Below are 20,446 nucleotides of genomic sequence, written 5' to 3'. Positions count from 1 at the left end.
TTTTTTTTTTTTGCAAGGAATCTATTACAGTGTAACTGATACTAAATAAAAGTATCGTGGTAATTGTATAAATGTCAAAATGTCACAGAGCTCACAACAACTTCAATGCCAGACTAATTGCTAATTATTTTTTAATTTGGAAATGAATAGGGTAGTTCTTCAACATAGATCTTAATGGCATAACATCTTGATTTTGGTTTCTTAAAACTTAACAGGAGTAAGTCTGACTTAACCCTATAAGTTATGTCTTCGAGATGACCTGCAGTTTTGGGGTAACAATCAGATATGAGTTAATATTTTCCCTTATTCCCCGTGAAGCTGGCTGATTATAAACAATGTTCTGTTTGTTGAATGAATTAACAAATGAATCTCTGAATGAATGCATACACCAGTGAATGAATGAGAAGGTGGTTCTTCAAAGTCATGAAGTTTATGGATCTACTGCTGTTACTCCATGGGCTTGAATAAATGCCCAGTATTCCCGAGACTTGGTTCATTCTTCAATTCTGTTGAGACCAAAGATCATTTGATCCTCCCTAAGACCCTTGCATATCCCTATGAGACACAGGGCTATGTTGTTTTTGTCTTCGTCTAAGAGACCACCAAGGAGTCAGTCCACGTCTTCTGAGAATCTGTGGGGCTGGGTTCCAGTGCACCCAGCAGGTGCCAGCTTCCAAGGTGGTACCATCTTCCCATCAGCCTTGAGAGCGCCTTACCCCTCCCCATCCAGAGATCAGAATCTTCTCAGCGGTCTGAGCCACATAGCTGCCTCCACCCCAAGAAATGATAAAAGTCAGTGGTGACCATCTACACAAATGCAGAGAAGTACTTAGGGTTAATTAACGGTATGGAACTCGAGTCAATGCATTAAATTTTATCTTGGATCGTCACCATGTTAAGGAAGGTAAACTGGAAACAAAGAAGCAGGCAAAGGGGTCTGCTCTACACTGTAGCCAGTCTGCATGATCTCCATGCTTCAAAGAACTCAAAATTATATTACTCTTGCTCCACCAGATTCTCTCTGAGCCTAAGCTTCTCACTGGTCCTAGACACAGGCCAGTCTCATTCTGCTGCTGGTGCTGGGATCTGCCGTTGCCGGCTCCACCCCTGACCCGGAGACTCTGCGGGCCTGTGTGTGTCCAGTGAGCAAGAGTCAAGAGTCATGGAAGATGAGTAGGGTGGGCTGTACCCTCACGAAGCTTGGCTGATGCTGGAATATAGATGAACTTTTCAAAGGCCACAGGGGACTGCTGGAAGCCTTCAAGTAGTAATTTCAGAACAGTATCATCCTCAAGAGACTATTTTTAGGGTTCTAAATAATAGACCCCGTGACTAGTTCAAGTCATTTTTCTTAAAACCTTACCACTGGCATTTGCACATTTAGCTTACAAAGCGCCACATCTTTCCCTAATGAGGAGACAGATTTGGACCGGCTGAGAGGCTCAGGACGCTTCATCGGTGCCAGATGAGAAGGCCGCAGAGCGTGCTGGGAAGCTGGTGCCTCTGCAGCCCGGCAGTCAGCGCTGCTCCGGGCTCCTTGAAGCATGTTATCAGTGCAGGGTCCGGGGCAGGCTTCTCGCTCCTGGTGAGCCTCAGTTTACAGTGACCCTCAGGGGTCCTTATAAGCATCAAAGCAAAAACATACGATAGGTGAGAAGCCTAGCGATATGTCTGCCACATAGAAAGTTCTGGACAAAGGGCAGCTTCAGCCTAGCCACGGTTATTGTCAAATGGGTTGACAGATGCCACGGATTGGGTCGTGTCCAAGAACACCAACAACTATAGACCGAATAGGAGAGGTTTAGACTTCGTTATGAAGGAATCTCAGCCTATTTACCATCGATCAGACCTCATACTGAAGCCAAGTGCAGGCCATTCATACATAATGCATTCATTTTATTGCTCCCCATAAATAGCTTTTGCCTTTATTTTAATGGAACTAAGTTGCATTTTTGAAACTAAAGAATAAGAAAAGGTAGTGGGAAACGGTGAACAGGCGAAGGATGCTGAGGAGCTCAGGCAAGTGCGGAACTCGGCTCCTGCAGAGCACCTGCGGCGGGCCTGCCCCGGGCGCGAGGCGGCCCCATCCTACAGACCCACGTGGGAGGCGGATGAATCTGAGACCCCAGATTTAAGCGGCTAAGTCTGCAGCAGAAGCTGTACTTTCTAACGTACTGTCTTGTGTCCGAAGAAAGACTGTCTTTCCTGGGAGATTCTTATCGAATTGCTGATCAGATGGGTCATTTTTGTGACAAGAATCAAGAGATGGGCTTAGGAAGGTAATTAGGTTTGATTTGTTTTTTTGGGGACCTTTCCAGCCGCTTGACTAAAGCCATTGTCCTCCCCAGGTCCCGCTCCGCCTGCACCCCCATTTCAGTGAAGGTAGAAAGGAAACTTCTCCCCTGATTTCTGGAAGCACTCGTCCCCCCGTCTGTTCAGTGACAGGCTCGCATTCCCCTCTCATCACAGTGCTTCCCACAGTCGTGACCTGGGTGTCCTGGTGACGTTATTTTCTCCTTCTGCTGCCCATTTCCTTCCACCACGGCCTGTTCTTATTTTTGTCCTTATCCTATATTATTACATCTGGAAATGGGATGTTAATTAGGCTGATTTTTCTTTTGACTACAGAGGATTTATGTTTTCATACTGCCTAGATAGAGTGTTAACTATACCCTGCCTGGGAGCAAAGAATGGGAAATCTCTTCTGGATTTTGTCTTTTCTTCTCTTTTAGAATCTAGTTTCTCCACCAGAGGGGCCTTGAATTTGTGTCTTTGTCCACATATTGCAATCATTATACAGAGCATTCAATCTGTGGTGACAAGAAGTCCCATAACTCACAAGAATTCAAAAGATATCATCTTGTATGTATCTTTAAATTATGTGATGGCTTCATGCAATCGTGCACACACTAAAAATATGGCTATGGTTATAACATTGTAAAATATGTTCCTCATATAGGTCTTTATTTGAAAGATAAATAAATAGCACAGCCATCAAATGTATATGAAATGCCTTAATTTCTCATCTGTAACATAATTCCTGAACGCTCAGGATAGACAAATGCCAATGTTTAAACATGTTTCGTCTTGTATTACCAAAATTCTTGTTGCATAATTGAAACAACGGAATGAAAAGCAAAGTAAACTAAGTTCATTAGAAAAATAATAAACGTCATCTGTATGCTTTCAGAAGTTAAGATATTGCATGTAACGCTGATTTCTCTCAAGAGAGTTTAAACAGCAAGAATGTTATCTCCAATTTCTTTTGAGAGGATCTTCGGAAGTAGGTATTTTTCAGGTTCTTTTGTGTCTGCATGAACAAAGGTTGATAGCTTGAGACTATAATGTATTACTGGGGAAAGCTTTGGTCTGTTACATAAATCATCCTAACACTCAGCGAGAATTGTCCAACAGTGCCATTGATGTGCTCAAGCCAATGATCCTGCAAACAATTTTTTGGTCTTTCTTCACATGTTAGACAATAGCAATAAATCATCTTCATTTAAAAACACACAATGTACTAATTTTTCAAGCAACAGTTATCAAAATGCAATTTCGGGTAGAACGTCCCACATTTATTTTATTTGTGCTCATTCATTTTGGTAGCCCGTGTGAAGTAAAAGGCTATGAGTGCCTCATTCACCATTGAAGCATGCATTGTGTACCTACTATGTGTAGGGCATCCTGCAAAGTGTGATTTGAGATACAAAGAACTGTAAGGCAGTTTGTTCTAAAGGAAGTGAATTAGAAGAGATAAAAAACTTAGGTATAAACAGCATGTTCAACTGTCAAGCTCAGAGATATGAGTGTAAACAAAAAGGAATTACTTAATGCTGGGATGGTGCAGGGGCTGTTGGAAGTGGGTTCACCTTGATAACAGGACCAGACGAGCGGACACTTCTGCTGAGATGCAGTAAGTGACGAAGGAAGGATCACAAAACTGACAGATGAGCCAGTCCGCCGCAGCAAGAGGTCCAACCGTGAGGTCAGGTCTCCGGTCTCTAAGAAAACGTCAAGGGCAAGACTGATCCTCCCGATCAAAACAGACTTTGGGGTCCTGGGCCCAAAGCAAGCCTTTACGGGGACTGTTTTTTGCTGGGTTATTGAATAATCAGGATGCAAAGCCTGAATGAGACTGGAAACCAGAGTTAACCTGAGGCCGCCCCAAAGAATGTCTGCGAGGGCCAGGTTTGGGAGAGCGCTGACCCCTGAGGTGGGGTTAACAGGCTGCAGCTTTGAGGATCCAGGGCTGGGGAGCAGAGCGCCCAGCATTCCCAGATCAAGGGTGGGCAGGGCAGGGACGTCCAACACCATGGCTGGTACTAGGGCCACTCCCCAGGGACTTCCAGAAAAGTCCTTAGCATTTCCATACGGGCATTCCTCCTGCCTTAATTCATTAAGGATACTGGAATGGGGAAGGGATTTATTTCCTCTTAGTGTTGTTTGGGGGCCTACATGAGTCTGTGAGCTGTATTTTTAAGGGACATTTTAAAACCAGGTGTGGTATGCAGTTGTCCTAAGCACCCCCTCTTTGACTCAAAAGCAAAAGCAAAAGCAGAACGAAACAAAACAACAAGCTCCTGGGAAAGAAATCACGTCCTGCCCCGCACAACTCACAACCATACCTGGATGATGAGGGAGAGCAGACTGAGGTGGAGGAGCCGCTTCTGCAACCCTGGGGGGGGGGGCCCAAGGGTGCTCTGGTAACAGGTCATCAAGATTCCATATTCAGTGTTTAAAGGGCATAATTAAAGCACTGAAATTTCATCGCTTAGCATACAATTTTATGTACAAATGCAGTCTAGCCTTCTTTTTAGTTTTCCAGATGTCTTCAATTCTCACATTGAGTTTATATTTATATATTCCGAAATTCAGTTCTACATTTTTTTGGTTTGTTTTATAAATAATCCATATTAACGGGGGGAAAAAAAGAAAATATACACTAAAAAAATCACTCTAATTCAATCACTCAGGAAAAAAAACAAAAAACCCACCCTGTTTTAACCCATGTGTATCTTTCAGGATTCTTTTTAGTCCGTGTTTGTTATTCTCTTTTGGGTTTTTGTTTTTGCTTCTCATAACACCAGTCAGAACATAAAGGTCTGATTCTGGAGTTAGAAACACTCTTTGCAAATCTCATCTCTTAGTAGATGTAGTTACTTAATTCTTCTAGAACTTAGTTTCCAAATCTATAAAATAGGGATGGTAACAGTACTCAATTCATTTAGGGTATATCAGGATTAATTGAGATAAACGAGATAATATAAATAATTCAAGCAATATCCTGGCTTAACAGAATATCAGTAAATGTTAGCTACATTATTATTATTACACCATCACATAATTTGATCTGATCTGATCACTTGAAATTGATTGTGAATAATTTTTCATGTCAATAAATATCATCTACATTACTGTTTAAATGACTGCACAATCTCACTGTGTGTATGTTCTATAATTTATGTCACCAGTTTCTTATTACCTAACATCGAGGGTATTTCTAAGTTTTCTCTGTTATGAATCACACTGTGATAAATAACCTTATGCATTTTTTTCCTTAGGATAAATGTTCTGGACTTCTATATTTATGCTCAAATGAAATTACAGAATGCTCACTCAAGAGAAGACCTTAGAGACTACGTCCCCACTTTGCAGATGAGAAAAATGAGGTCCGAAGAAGTTAAATGATTTGCTTGTGTTTAGAGAACTAGTTGGGCAGAGGGGAAACCCATCACTGAATAGAAATTTTTTTTCCATTTAATAATTGAATAAAATGCATTGGGTTTTAACATACTGTTTTAAAGCATGTACGGCCTTTGAGCTTTAATACATTTTCTTTTTTAAAAAAAAAACCTGTGTTGAATTGATTTTTGCTTGTGGCCAGATTCTTTTTGCTACATCACATGCAGGCAGTCAGCATGGAGTTGAGGAATCAGCATTGGCCTGTTTTTGTATGTATGTATTTTTTATGTAAACGTTCAAATACACACTGTATGTGTTTACAGCCATTCTTTTCATTTTTCCCTGCTGTGCAGAAATCAGTAAACTCACAGTCTTCCTAAAGAAGCCAGATGAGCAGAGGACAAGAGCTAAGGAGACGGCCTCTGCCCCTGGCTCAGCTCCTCCCGCAGCCGAGGGGCCAGAACAAGGCAGGACAGGCTGCTGTTTCTGCTCGTCATCCGCTGACATGCAACGCCGACTCTTTGGATCTTTTACCAGGAAGTAAATTGCAAGTGGATCCCAAGATCTCTGAGGATCATCTCACTTCCTACAGCCTTTGCTACCAACAAAGCTTCTGCTGAAGAGGAGCTGAAGAGAGGGATGAAGCAAAAAAAAGTGGAACAATTGGAGATAATTTCCTGATGTTAATGAAGACAGAATTCCTCCTCCTTCAGTTACCCAGATCCCTGGGCAGGGGCGGAAGGAGGGGACGTCTTCCACACAAAGACCTCCTGTACTTTGCTCATCCTTTGTGGAGGAAAGGATGCGGAGGGTCCTGGACCCGGATGAGAAAAGTAATGGGAATACAGAGGAAGTGGGGCAGCTACAGTGGCAAAGGTATGGAAAAGGCTGGAAAAGAGGGGAAAGGAGGAGTCACCGCTCTGGATAAAAGCAGCAGAGGCACACGTGCACGCCTCACCTCCGTACAGCTTCTCTGTGGGACTGAACAAACATGGAGTATGAAATTGCGGCTGAAATATGAAATTGCTGCTTTTATAGGTAACAGATGGTCAAATATCTGCAATTTCATTTGGTGCCACCTTCATGTGGAATGTTCCAACACGCCTTAACACAGCGCAGTGACTGCCACTGCGGTCTGATCAAGGACTGAGGTTAGCACACCAACATTTTGACCTTAAGGTTCTACAATCAAGTGAGGCCTTGCTGACCAAGGATGGAGTCTGACTTGGGCACTTCCCGGCCCAGAACTTGAGCTCTGATTATATATTATCTCTTTGATGTTTGGCCAATCACTTTCATCCTGGAGGAACCATGGGAAGGATTAAATGAAACAATACCTGTGCTGCCTCTGGTCAGTTCCTTACAGATACAGGTCGCCGCCAACTGACAGTTACTATGATTACGGGTCGACTTCACTGATTACCTTGCAGGTAGGGGAGTGCTCACCTCAACTTCCAGCCAAGCAGAAGCTTCCTACTAAAACTTAGCATCATCTTGACAAGCAAGAAGCTCAGCTGAAGTTAGAGCATTGCAAATACACAGCGCGGCACTCACAGTACAGAGGAGCTCAGGCCTCCTGGAAGGCAGCTTCCGCAGAGGGCCGCTGGCCCCGCTCCGCCCCTGCACGCCCACTACCTGCCCCCGGCTCCCACTCCTCTGAGGCCGCTCTGGTTTGTGTGTTCAGAAAATAACCACTCCCAGTGGGCTTAGCTCTTCCTGAAGGTGGGCCTTCTCCTGAGATGCTAGGGGGCGCAGTGACATTCAGGGAAGCCTTCATTCTTGGTCTGAAATCGTGGCCATCAGAGCCCTTGTAAGCTGCAGACCGGGGTGGTTCTATTTGAATCATCTGATGCCACGACTAAGAAGTCACTTGTTTGACTTCACTTGCAACAGGATCAATGATCATAACTCACGAACAGCAAGGAAGGTATGGAGAGCATTTTCCAAAATAGCCACCAATCAATCTCAAATCATTCGGGTTATAGTTAGAACTTTTTAGGTCCAAATTATGAAATAACATAGATCAGAAAAAAGCACAGGGGAAAGAAAGAAAATACGGACATAAAGGTTAAACTGCAACCCTCTTTGTGTTTCTGGGAAGTCCAGCTAAGTCTGCTCTGAAAGCAAGGAACTGAAACTGCAAAGGGAAACTTGACACTTTGTTAAAGGCGTTTGAGTGGCAGGTGAGGATATGAAGATGGTGGTCTCAGAAGAGATACGGGTGTGTGGGAAAAAAACCTCAGCTTTTCCAAGCCTCAGTGTTCTTTTACTAAAATGGGCCCAACCACTTCGACCTGACATATTGGCATAATAAAATTTGAGCTTTTGTTTGGAATAACCTTTAAGTGTCTTGGAAATGGAGTTGGCATAGAAAGATGACCTCATTCAACTTGTTACTATTCTTAACCTGAAATACCATGCCTGTTTTTTCAGACATTCTTCAGTGACAGGCTTATTATAAGTGACAGGAGAAAGAAAATCTAGTACGTTATATATTGCAAAATTTAGCAGGAAGGATCATTTAGTTTTTCATCATGGCCCACGTGCTAAAGAAAAACATCTGCAAAATACAATTGTGAACAAGCCAGAGGGCTGTTTCCACTATGCATCAAATTCAAGCACATAACAGGTCGGGCCGTGCGCTGGACTCACAACACCTCCTGCCGGTGCCTCAGTGTCCTGGGGTCACGTGACAGTTGCCCACTGAGCAAACCATCCTCCCCTGGGAGCTGGATGCTTTTGGAGAATCTGTTCCTGCCACCCGTGCTATTCCATTCAGATCTTTTCATCATTTTCATCACTGAAATGCATATGCCACACGCTTGGAAAAACATACTATTAGACAATTATAATAAAATTCTCAGGCGTCCTCAGCAGCAAACATTCGTTCTCCAAAATAAAAAATGAGTCTCCTGTTCGCACATCCCACAGCTTGGAAATGTATATGATACACAGCATTTAACCTGTCAGCAGACTCATTAGTGTCGGTGAGAGGAGCTGGCAATCAGGAGATGGTGCACTCTACGTGTGTTTATGTTTTAAAACGTTCCCAAAACAGCTCTGCCAGCACGGCTGACAGAAAACACTTCTACTGGACAAATGAATTTCGGTTTAAATTTTATGGTCTACCTAGGACTTTTTAGAGAAATTCTGTTTCTCACGTAACTGATCATTTACAGCTAACAGAGTCAATGCCCAACTAATAATATAATAATAATAATAATAATAATAATAATAATAATAATAATAATAACAATAATGACTGGGTGGGTAAAAAAAAATCATCTAAAGTTCAACTATATCAACCAAAATGGAAATGATCAAGAAAATCTGCAGAAAGACTAATGCACGTTTCATGACCGAGGGCCCTAAGATACCGGCTTGTACGGCGCCGGTGTTCGGTATCCGTACAGTGATTAAGACATTTTTATAAACTGTAAGAAATATGTGAGCTATTTCAAGGTATAATTCTGAAAAACAGACTTCCATGGAGGAAGCCAATTTAGGAAGAAAACAACATAAACAATAGTAACTTGTGTGCTCAAGTGAAGCATCTCTTTAATTTTGAGTAATGAAGATGTCAGGCCAAATGCTGGAGTAGTTTAACTTAATTAGGTGGCCTATTTTTCCAGGCATCCTTTCACTTCCCATTGAAAACCCAGCTTGTATGCAAGGCAACAAGCGCGATTTTGTCTGTAATGAATACCTCGGGGACCACGCGCCGTGATCATTTGAACGTTGCACTGAAGACTGGTTTGAGTAACTAGTTCGGGCTCGTTAAGATGCCAGACTTCGCTGGACTAACTAGATTCCTCAAAGCCTGGCAGCTTTGTTCCTTTATTGGGTGAATGGTCAAAAAGTCAAGTTGACCTGACTCCTGAAATGTCTGCCAAAAGGAGCCAATCTGAAAGTAATTGGTCTAATTTATAGTTCAAATTTATGTCATGATCATGGAAATTTTATGGCCTATAGTCAAGAGAATTTTTTCAGAAGTGCTCTTAGGAAATATGACACTTTCTAGGCCCCTGCTGTCATACCTCATTGACCATCTAACCTTGAGAGGTTTCTCCTTAGGAAAACATGTAATTAAAAATATATAGTTATTAATATGTTTGGAAATCTCAAAATATTACAATTCTAACAGTAGATTTAAGAGAATATTGTACGAAAAAGAACTTGGAAAGAGCTGTTGTTTCTGCTGCCATTGCATTGCCTTTGATAAAGAGCAGTACGATGTTATTGTGAGAATAACTGCCTGCTATTATTTAATCTATTATCACATTAATTCTTTGAGGCTTGGACTTGAATAACTGTCTGAGGAGACGGAAGTGCTGGTGCCTTTTGTGAACGTGTTGTGGTGGTGTTGACACTGGGATGGTGGGGGGCGGGCAGTGCTCCTGGAATGGAGGGGCAATGCTGAATGTCTGAACTGCAGGGCTGAAAACCACTGCAAGTAGGTGACAGAGCATGAATGCGATTAGAACATGTACATGAGTCACCCTAACATCTTTCAACAAATGATGCCACGTACTTTTGATGGGTCAGACATCACTCCAGCACAGAAGATCAAGAGAGAAAGAATAGTCCTACCACAGTCGGGGGGGCACTGCTACCTGCCACAGCAGGGCAAAGACGTGCCTCCGAAACGCCAGCCAGACCGGGGGGAGGCGCTGGACAGGAGGTGTGCAGGCAGGAAGAAACCTGGGTCACTGAGCAACCACGAGAGGAGAGAGGGAAAGGTGGAAGTGAGGTGACAGGAGCAGAGTTAGCGAGAACCTGGGAGGTCCAGCACTCAGGCAGGAACGTGCAGAAGGACAAGAGGAGACACACCAACAAGCAATGCAGAGAACAGAATCAGCGCCCCTGGATTAACTCAGGGCTGAGAGCACCGGGGAGACGCTCCAAGTTTCTGTCCTGGGTGATGGGGTAGGCGGTGGCAACGCTCACGACTCCAGGCAACACAGGAAAACAAGAAGTTTAGGGGGTGAGGGAGTAGGCTGGAGGTGATGAATTTCGATTTGACGAATGGATATGTTGAGCCTGAGCTGCTGTTGGGACAGGCGCCCGGGGGTTAGAAGTCAGACCTGAAACCCGCACGCGTGAGCGGCCCTAGACATGCAGACACTGTTCGGCTCCTCCGCTCGAGACGGATGGCATGGAACGCATGTTACATGCTCAGCTACAGGAGCCTAGGGAAAATAACACTGCTCTAGTTTATCACTGTTTCTAATCTTCAGATCTTGAGATTTGAGGGACGAGGTAAGAGAGAATTCCAGTGGGGGAAGAAAACAGAAGCTGAAAGAAAGCTGATCATGACTTGAAAATAATCTGAAATAGGATCTCAGGTCAGGACACTTAACACGTAGGGTTTACCATGATGCTCAGAATGAACAACAAAAACTAGTTCAAGCTTAAAGGATAACTGTTCATGGAAGGAAGGAGGAAGGAGGGACTGTAAGAAGAAAGGAAGAAGGGAGGGAAGCAAGGGAGCTGGGAGGAAAAACAAACAGAAAGAAATGGTCTAGCGGAGCTGAGGCCAAGATCCAGGAGTAAGTGATTTACTGAAACCATGGTTCAACCAAGCAACCGAAGCTCCTCCATATGATCTGACACCAGCAATATCTTCTGATTCTCCTGGTCAGGTGATTCCTTCTTGTGGGAAAAGCCCAGTCCTTCTCAACCTGTCCCACGCAGCACCTGGACTGAGGCGCACGTGAGAAGTGAGGGGTCCCTACACCTGGAGAACTGGGGAGAAGGTCACCTGTGTGGGTGGGAAGTGTGGAATGAATAGGTCACCATGGAAAAGGAGATTCCTGAAACTACCGCAGAAGAACAAGAATGAGGAAAAGGAAACTCAAATAAATAAATCACCTTGCTGCCCTAGACAGTTCCTACCAAGAGAACCAGGCTCCTCTTTTGTTTCTTTGGATGTGTTTAATTCAAATGAACATTTGTATCTTGAGTATAATCAGTCACATACAAGGAATTACAGAAGGTACTAGAATGGTAAGGGCTGGAGAAAAGGAGCTTGAGTTTTTCAGGGAAACAGAAGGCTCTCTGAGCATGAGTGTCTGCGTGGGCCTGGGCAATTCTGGAGAAGAGGCAGAGCTCCAGTGGGCAGCCGGTCCCCTCTGGCGCCTTGTTGTGGCCTCTGGCGTGCTAGTCAACCAAATTTTAGGGTTAGGAATAGGGAAAGAGTGAGTTTGTGATGGTCTGTGGTCCCTGTTCATGTCTGGCTTCCCTTCCACCAGCCCATACACTTTTCCCCTCAAACTGTACAGAAGGGAACCAACAAGTTCATGAGGTATCAAGCAACACAGGGTCGGTTAGCCCACAAAGAAGTCTTGTGTTGTATGGTGCAAATTTTATCCGGAGTACGAAAAAGTTAAATGGCGTTTAAAGGATTGAGTGGCCAGCACACTTAGAGCTATTACAGGAGAAAATAGTCAACATTCTAAGAACAAAGCCAGGGAGAAGTGGAAATGTCATGGGTTTTTTGTTATATACTCATCAGGCTTATCACAGGGTGGTGTTATTTGATGGAAAAGCCACTTATTGATTTCAAAGCTAGATGCAAAAAAAATTTTAAGGATTTGTACACACCCGCTTAAGAGGTATAGAATTCATGCAGCAGATCGTGCCAGAGAGCCCTCTGGGACCGTCTAAAAGAATATCATTAATTTTTACAGTGCACTTCCAGTTCTGGAGCCCCGCCAGCCTTGGCTTTCTAGAAAGATCATTTCAAGTTTAGAGTGATGCTGTTTGCTCGCAGCAACATCACAGGAGCAGCAGTGCACCATATGCTGCTACTTAGCAACTCGGTCTGTAAGTCCCAAAGCATGTACTGATTTGAAAATCGAACAGGAATTATAATCGTTGAGTGATACTAAGAGGCAAGTTGTTTGGATTACTAACTATGCAGATGTTTGATGGCAGGGAGGGAAAGGAACAAGACGATTTTTTCCCCTGCAGGACGACTAAAATCTTATTTATAGCTGCCAAAAGGGGTAAACTGATTAAAATTCCCCTAAAAGAATACCAGGTGATGAATTCTTGAACATGCTATATATTACAGTAAACAAAAGAAACGTTAAGTACAAAATTGAGCTAAGGCCATTCAACTGACGTAATGTGTGAAGTGTATTCCCTGCCAGAGTACGTATTATCTTATAGCAGGCGACTTTTTAAAATAGCACATTCTAAAAACATTTTCCTATATGCGACGTTATTAAAAAATAGTTTGCTCCTGGCACACAAACCCGCCATATCTTTACAAAGCGCAGAAAATATCTGGAGCGCCTTACTCCTTCATAAATTACCGCTGGTATTTAAAGCATTCTCGGTAACTCTTGACTCAGATATTAAGAATAATCATCTTAGTTGTTAGATTTTACTCAGGGCTTAATATTATCCATTGCACTTGAATTTACAAAACGAAAGAGCCAAGTTGTTACGATGCGTATGCTTTGAATTTCCAATCCTTTATCCAAAAGTCTTTAAGACGGACATAATGATTCTCCGAAAGGGAGCAGCTGCTTTATAACAGCAATCACTTATTGAGTTTGTGTTTCTACTGTTTCAAACAAATTCAATTAGCCCTTACACTTCAAAACCCTAAAGGCACCAAAGAGATGATACCGGGTTCTTTAATCTAATAGTAATACTAAACTTGTCAGTACAGTTTGGGGATTGATGGTTAGAAGAAAATTAATAGTAACATTTTTCATTTTTTAATCAAACAGTCCTATTCAGAACTACCTACGGATCTTGGAGGCTACTTCGCTGAATGAATTCAGTTAAGTAAGAATTCTAAATGTAAAGCCAGCCTTCCAGAGGTATTCAGCTGAATGGAAGGAAACGTGGTCCGGATCTTTGAACTCAATGATGACCTTCTCGTCTGAACAATATAGCGTAGTTTCCAGAATGTCTGCCAGAGAAGGCAGCGATCATGAAATGCCTTCTAAATGCAAAGTTCACAGAGAGGCAGGCCTGCTTCTGTTTTGAGTTAAGCCTGAGACATTTTGTTCTTAGAGAAATTTCAAAGCCCCATGAAGTGCACCCCTGACAGATACATTAGATTTAATTCACTGACAACCACCATAAAGAAAAATTGTTTTATTTTTGTTCCCTATTCCCTCACCCCTCCCAGTTATCAAATCTATTTGGGCAATGTAGGCCCTGAAAACCGCTGTGCTGGAGCTCACAGCCGTAGCTACTGACACGCGAAACTCCAAGCTACCGTGGTTTAACTCTTCTACAAAAAAACACGTTCACGTCCACAAAGTGCTCTTGTGAACTCTCCCTCACTCTCACTTATTTATGTATTTATTTTTGCTCACAACGTTCTTACGTATCCTGTTACAGCCCCCCCCCCCAGGGCAGCTATCATTTTGCTTCAAATGCCCTCTGGATCAAAGGGCCCGGTCTTAAGTATCTAAAAATAAATAGCCAAGTATTCAGTTCTATAAATGTAACCATTTACATTTTCATTGGACTTTGGCTGTCACTTCTCATGATTAAATACCTTGTCAGCCATTCCCAGTGAAATGCACACAAACACGCCCTTCAAAGGTTTCCATCACAAATCAGGAGTTTGGGATTGACAGACACAGACCAGTAAATGTAAAATAGATAAACAACAAGGACCTACTGTGGACCACAGGGAACTATATTCAGTTTCTTGTAATGAGCTGTAATGGAAAAGAATCTGAAAATACAGGTATATATATTTACATATAGATATAACTGAATCACTTTTCTGTACACCTGAAACTAACACTGTAAATCAACTACACTTCAATAAAAAATAAAATTCAAAAAAAGAAAAAAAAAGGTTGCATCACATCACGCACTTTGGCTCGAAAGCAGCCGCAGAGCGCTCACTGGCCACGTGATTTTGGGGGTCAGTGTCACGCTTTACTGAAAACTGCCCGAATGGCGGATCATGAAAGCTATCTGTGACAAGCGTAGCTTATAATGATTAACTCGTCTATAGTCAGAAGCTCAAATAACCTGCACCTGTAAAGACTTTATTTCCTAAAGGTAAAACAACTGTTTAGGAAAGATCATGCTGGCAAAACAGCTGTTTGCCGTTCTGGAGAGGAAACAAGGTATTATCTTTCAACAAATGCCAACTCCGGTGTTTTATCAGCTCGATCTCATTAACTGGAAACAAGGCTTAAACGCTTTGTTTATAAATTATGATTATTCCTGATTGCGGCAGTTACTGATAGCGCTACTCATTTGCAATGCAACTCTTTGAATTTGTTTAATTACAATTTGAAACAAGGCAGAGAAGATTAATTAACCCACCTGGCTGGCTGGCACATAGTCCTGGCTCGGCTCTGTCATGCTCATATACATGTTCTCACCGTCAAACTGCGAATGAAATAATAGTAAACATTCAGCAATCTCGACTGTGTGCATGTTTGTTGTTGGTTTTTTTTTTTTCACCATCAAACTGGAAAACAGTAGCCATTAAAAAAAAAAAAATACCATGGTTGGAAATACAAAAGATCTGTCCCAGCAAGAGAGCCCGTCTATTCTCTGACGTTTCTGTTGTCATCCTTCCTGACCCTGGATGTCAGTGATTTGGAGTAATTAGTGCTCTAGTAATGACAGCAAGCAAGCAAGAAATGAATGGCTTCCTTTCCTCCGCAATCTGTTGTAAAACAAAATGGCTCATTTTGGGAACCATGAATACGTACTGCAGTTCGGCTGTAATGAAGTATTAAATGGACGGCATGATTTCTGAACGAAAAGGATGACGGAAGACTCACTAAGGCACAGCTCAGTGCATTCTAAGTTGGCTCTCAGAGATGAGAAAGTGCAGACTTTTCGTAACAGACCAAAACTGGCTTCATCACAATCACCTTATGATTAAAAATTTTTTTTAACTTTATCATCATATTTGAAAAGAGCACGTGCCACGACAAGCACGGCTAAGGATGGTGACAACAACGCGTAACAATAAAAATGTGCAGGCCCGATGACTGGACTCCCCCCTCCACAGTCCTTCAAAGGCAGAATTCATGTAAGTGTTACGAATGCATAGACATCCATATACCAATTTGCCAGTTAGGAACAAGAAGGGAGGCGGGAACTCACGGGGGCAGGACGAGCGCAGAACAGGGAGCAGCTCAGGCAACAACAATGGCAACATGAACAACAGCTTTCCATGATTCGGGTGTTTGAAAGCGGTGATCACTCCATTCAGACTTAATCCTCGGCTATCTTTAGTCACTTGATAAACAGGCAGGGCGTTCCCCTTGTCATGAGAGGAAGAACTTTCCCAAGGAAATAATCAAATGGACTAACAGGGCCAGCTTCAAAGAGCCAAGTCTGAATATACTTTCATTGCTGGACTCATTTCAGACCTGGGAACTTGCAAATCTTGACAAGTTTCTTTTCAGGACAGGGTAGTGTTATGGATGGAGGTACAAATTCAGTCCCATGGACACACTTTATCTACCATCAGAAAAACTACGCAAGGTCATGGTGGATGTGGTTCCACCATCGGTGAGCTGCTAGCGTAAGAGGGCTGGACAAACGCTAGGGACACATCCAAGCTTGGGAACTGGCTCTGAACTGTGGTCAGCCACAGAGGGTGCCCCCAAGATTTGTATAAACACCAGGCGCACAAGTAGAGCCCTCCCAAAGGACACGGAAGCTCTCGTTAAGCTCAGTTCAGAGAAACAGAGGATTTCCTCACCCCTTCATCCTGCAGATATATTTCATGTTACGTAAACAAACTTATCTAACCAGGTCTGAAATCACTTACTGAATGATGTGGTTCTTAGGACAGATCAGAAATCACACACCCAGAAAAGAAGAGCTGAACATGCTGGCTGCTCTGTCCTCTGACTTAGAGGCCCTGAGTCCCAGTGACTTACCCAAGGTCGCTTTTCCATCAGTTAGGTGAGTGCCTTCAGCCCAAAGAGAGTCTAGGCCCAGTCAGTCTGCCTCGCACGCCGACCAGCTCAAAACCTGACGCAGAGCAGCGTTTAGCCTTTCTCCACCCCCACCCACTGTTGGTTTGTTTATAAATGTTTTTAATGTCAAGATGCCAAAGAACCATTTAAAATATGGACAGTTTCTCTGACTGTTCTAAACTGAACAGAAGTAGTGAAGTGAATCAAATCCTCCACTGCCTATGCATATCCTATAAATGTGTTACTTTCTATTTCATCTTCTCTTACTCATTTTCTAAATCTGGTGTCATTCTTCAGCCAACGAAGGCTTTGAAGTTTTGGTTTTAGTCTATCCAAAGCGTATGCTAATTGAGTCTATTCAGTGTTCTTGCTCCTAAGGACTCTTTCCTCCAACAGTACCCATGCTTCAGTAACACGGAGCCAAGGCTGAAACAGCATTTCAATAAAAGATGTGTGGCTACAGGGAAAACTATTTTTTTTTAGTATATTCTGTGTGCTCATAACCTACCTGTATCTTTACATGTATTCACTGATACGTATTAACTGACTTAATCTTCACAACCTCCAAGAGTTAGGTATTATCGTCACCTGTAAAGGCACAGAGAACTAAAGCTAGGCGCTCAAAGTTACACAGCTCCTGAGAGGCAGGGCTGGAATTCAAAGCCAGGAAGCCTAGCACATGCCCATAACCCCCATATAACATATATAATATATTCTGAACCATAATGACGAGTTAGCTGTCAATTCTGAAGATAACATCAATATAGTGTCAACACAGAGTGATGACAGTATCTCAATGATGTTGAGATACTATATAGAACCTCTACAGTATTGTGAGGCTTTCAAAAAACAAAAAGAGTCCCAGTGAGCTGGCAATTTAGTAATCAAGCTGGTAGACTATTCCTGGATGCTTTGTAATTAAGCCTTAAAAGATTGAGAGGTGGTATGATGATAAATTTTATGTGTCAACTTGACCGGGCCACAGGTGCCCAGATATTTGGTCAAATGTTATTCTAGGTACACCCACTACAGCATTTTTTGGATAAAATTAACCTTTGAATTGGCAAAATGAATAAAGCAGATTGCTCTCCCTACTGTGGGTGGGCCTCATCCAATCAGTTGAAGGACTGAATGGAAGAAAAAGGCTGATGGCTCCTGAGAGTAAGAGGGAACTCCTCAGGCCTGACTGCCTCTGAGCTGGGACACCAGTCTTCCTGCCTTTAGCCCCTAACTGAAACATCAGCTGTTCCTGGGTCTCAAGCCTGCCAGCTTTTGGACTGGAACTATACTATGTGTTACTGTTAGATTTTTTTTTTTTAAACAAAGCAAAAAAAAACAACCAAACAAAAAAAACAAAAAACAAAAAAACAACTCCTGGGTCTCTAGCTTCCCAACTCCAGATCTTGGGACTTCTCAGCCTCCATAATCACATGAGCCAATTCCTCAGAATAAAAATCTCCCTCTCTCCCTATCTATCTGTCTAAACAAAACCAACAGGTTTTCTGTTTCTTTGGTGAACTCTATATAGGTGGCTTCTTCTAATACTACCAAGATATTCATAACTCCTCTGAAAGCTTCTTTCTGCAGGATCTACAGTGTGGAGATACATAAAGAGATGATCTCTATCTCACACCATGGTGATTTTGCTATGAGTCTCTGGCCTCACCATGCCCACCCCTGTGCCCCAATGCACATCATGTGCATCCACACCTCTGTCCACTACCTCCCTTCCCTTTTACTTGTTGAAGCATTTTTTTTACCCCTTGGCTCCCCTTAGTCAGGGCTGGGCTCTCTCTAGCCTGTGGGTTCCCCAAGGTAGCCCTCTGGCTCCAGGCAGGTTTTGTTGTCAAGGGGCTAATGCCACAGGGCTGCAAGCTACCAGAAGACAGTACACATCCTGGTTCTCTTCAGTGTCTTGTCTCTACAGCTTAAGGCCAGCATATAAGAAGTTCTCAGGACATGTCTAACTAACAAAAATTAAATAACATTTGCATGATTATATAGATTACTTTCCTAGAGAAGGCAGTGACTCAAGAAAAGGAGGAAGGTTCAGCTTTTAGAGAATGGTTTGAAGGCTTCTGAAAGGAGACAACTCATAGTCTTGCAGTGGATTAAAACTGGTTGCTACAGGAGCAGAAGCCCTTAAAAAGAAAAAAAAAAATGTGCAGAAATAGCCAAGATCCCATCACTTAAATGCTGAAACCTGTTTGTGTTTAATTAAAAAACATGGAGATTGACCAAGAATCAAGAGACCAGGCTATGAATTAACTCATGGCCTCTTTCTGAAGAATTCTGAGTTATCAATCAAAGACAAATGTGTCAGAACAGGGCTGGTCATTCCCCTCGTGTGTGGACAAACTCTTGAGCCCAGGAAGGACAGGCCGAGCTCCCAGGGCCCCAGCCACCCCCCCACCCCCACCCCCTCATCAGGTTAATGTCATCCCTGCAGGTTTTACAGCTCCGCCCAACCACGCCCTGTCCAGCAGCTGCTTCCGGGATCTCAACCGGCCTCGTGCTGATGCAGCATTCTTAGAATGCACCCCTTGTCTTGGGTGTAGGTCAGCCTACTGTTTGAAGTAGAATCAGGGTGCACAGAGCCCTAGGATTTCGGTCTTGGGAAGGTCCCTGGAGGCATCGTATCTGAACCCTTCATGCTATGACTGAAGAAACAGACTTTTCACGGGTTGTGCAGTCCACTCAGGAATAGGATCAAGGTCTGGATTCCTGGTAGAAGAGTTTTCCACCAAGACATACTGTTTTGTACTCCATCACTCATGGTACCTGGGGGATCAGATCTATGATGATTTGTGGCTTATTTGCATAGCCCACGTTCTTGAAGGTACAGTATTTGCATTATTACACTCAAGAGCCCAGTTCACCTCACCTGGACCACATATTAGGTGAAACTTATTAATAATTCTTGTAATAACATTGTTTTATTAAAAATAACTAACTACACTTCCTTACCCCTTACACTGATCACAGTTATTACTCTTAGAAGTCAACTGAGTGTAGGTATTGTGACTTTTCAAATGTATCTACGCGTCCTGGGACGTTTAATTTCCACGTATTCTCATTTTAAAATCTGAAGCAAAGTTTGAAGGAATAAATAGGCCAACTTATTTAAATCTAAATGTAAATGGCATCAGCTCAGGATTAGCCTTTCTGACCAAGTGCTTTATACTCTTCCTCGTGTTTTAATTTCAAAGCACCGGGGGAGGCAATCACATAAAAAGTCACTTATAATCTTCTACTACAGTTTTTAAAAATTGTTTTCAGAGGATATTACCCAAACCCATAATCCCAAAGAGCTTTTCAAACTAGGTAGTTATTATTTCTTCTATTTAAAAACTGAAAGCAGACATCCAACACCATCTGAACAGAGGGCACGATGAGCAGAAAGAGCAACAGTAGGGTCCCAAACCGTGAACACAAGGAAAATCAAAGATAGACTGTGAAGTGTAAAATCGGTCATTGGCTCTGGTGCAGGAAATGGGATCTTTTTAGGGAAACCATTACAAGAAAACCAGAAAACTGCGGCTGGCGGAGGAGAGGGACCTCATGGGATTCATGAAACAGTACCACACTGTATCTCCTGGAAAAGGGAAAGCCTTACATTTCTGGGTGTTTTCTGAAGGAATATTGGATACTTTGTGTTTTTTTTTTTTTTTTAGGAGCTAAAAATGGAAATGTTTGTAACAGAGTCAATCTGACATTTCTTAGAAGATAATAAATCATTATAAGACAGAGTAATATCCTCAAAATAAAATACCCATTTTTGTATTGCTTGGCTCAGTATAAAACTCAAAGTCTTTTTTTTTTTTCGGTAATGA

General features: G+C 42.6%; 1 protein-coding gene across 3 annotated transcripts in view; it reads right to left on the bottom strand.

Moving 5' to 3' along the window:
- The window catches only part of TOX (thymocyte selection associated high mobility group box), a 270,368-nt gene that overhangs the window by 121,394 nt on the left and 128,528 nt on the right, over positions 1–20,446 (bottom strand). For 2 of the 3 annotated variants that reach the window (XM_006204683.3, XM_072951923.1), the window contains exon 2: positions 14,995–15,060. The exons of the other annotated variant lie outside the window; for it this stretch is intronic. In XM_006204683.3, the coding sequence (XP_006204745.1) occupies positions 14,995–15,060 (66 nt within the window). The remainder of the gene's footprint in view (positions 1–14,994; positions 15,061–20,446) is intronic. 3 annotated transcript variants of the gene reach the window in all.

Source organism: Vicugna pacos, chromosome 29, assembly GCF_048564905.1.
Source record: "Vicugna pacos chromosome 29, VicPac4, whole genome shotgun sequence".
In the NCBI taxonomy this organism is placed as follows: domain Eukaryota; kingdom Metazoa; phylum Chordata; class Mammalia; order Artiodactyla; family Camelidae; genus Vicugna; species Vicugna pacos.
This window is presented reverse-complemented; position numbering and strand designations above follow the sequence as displayed.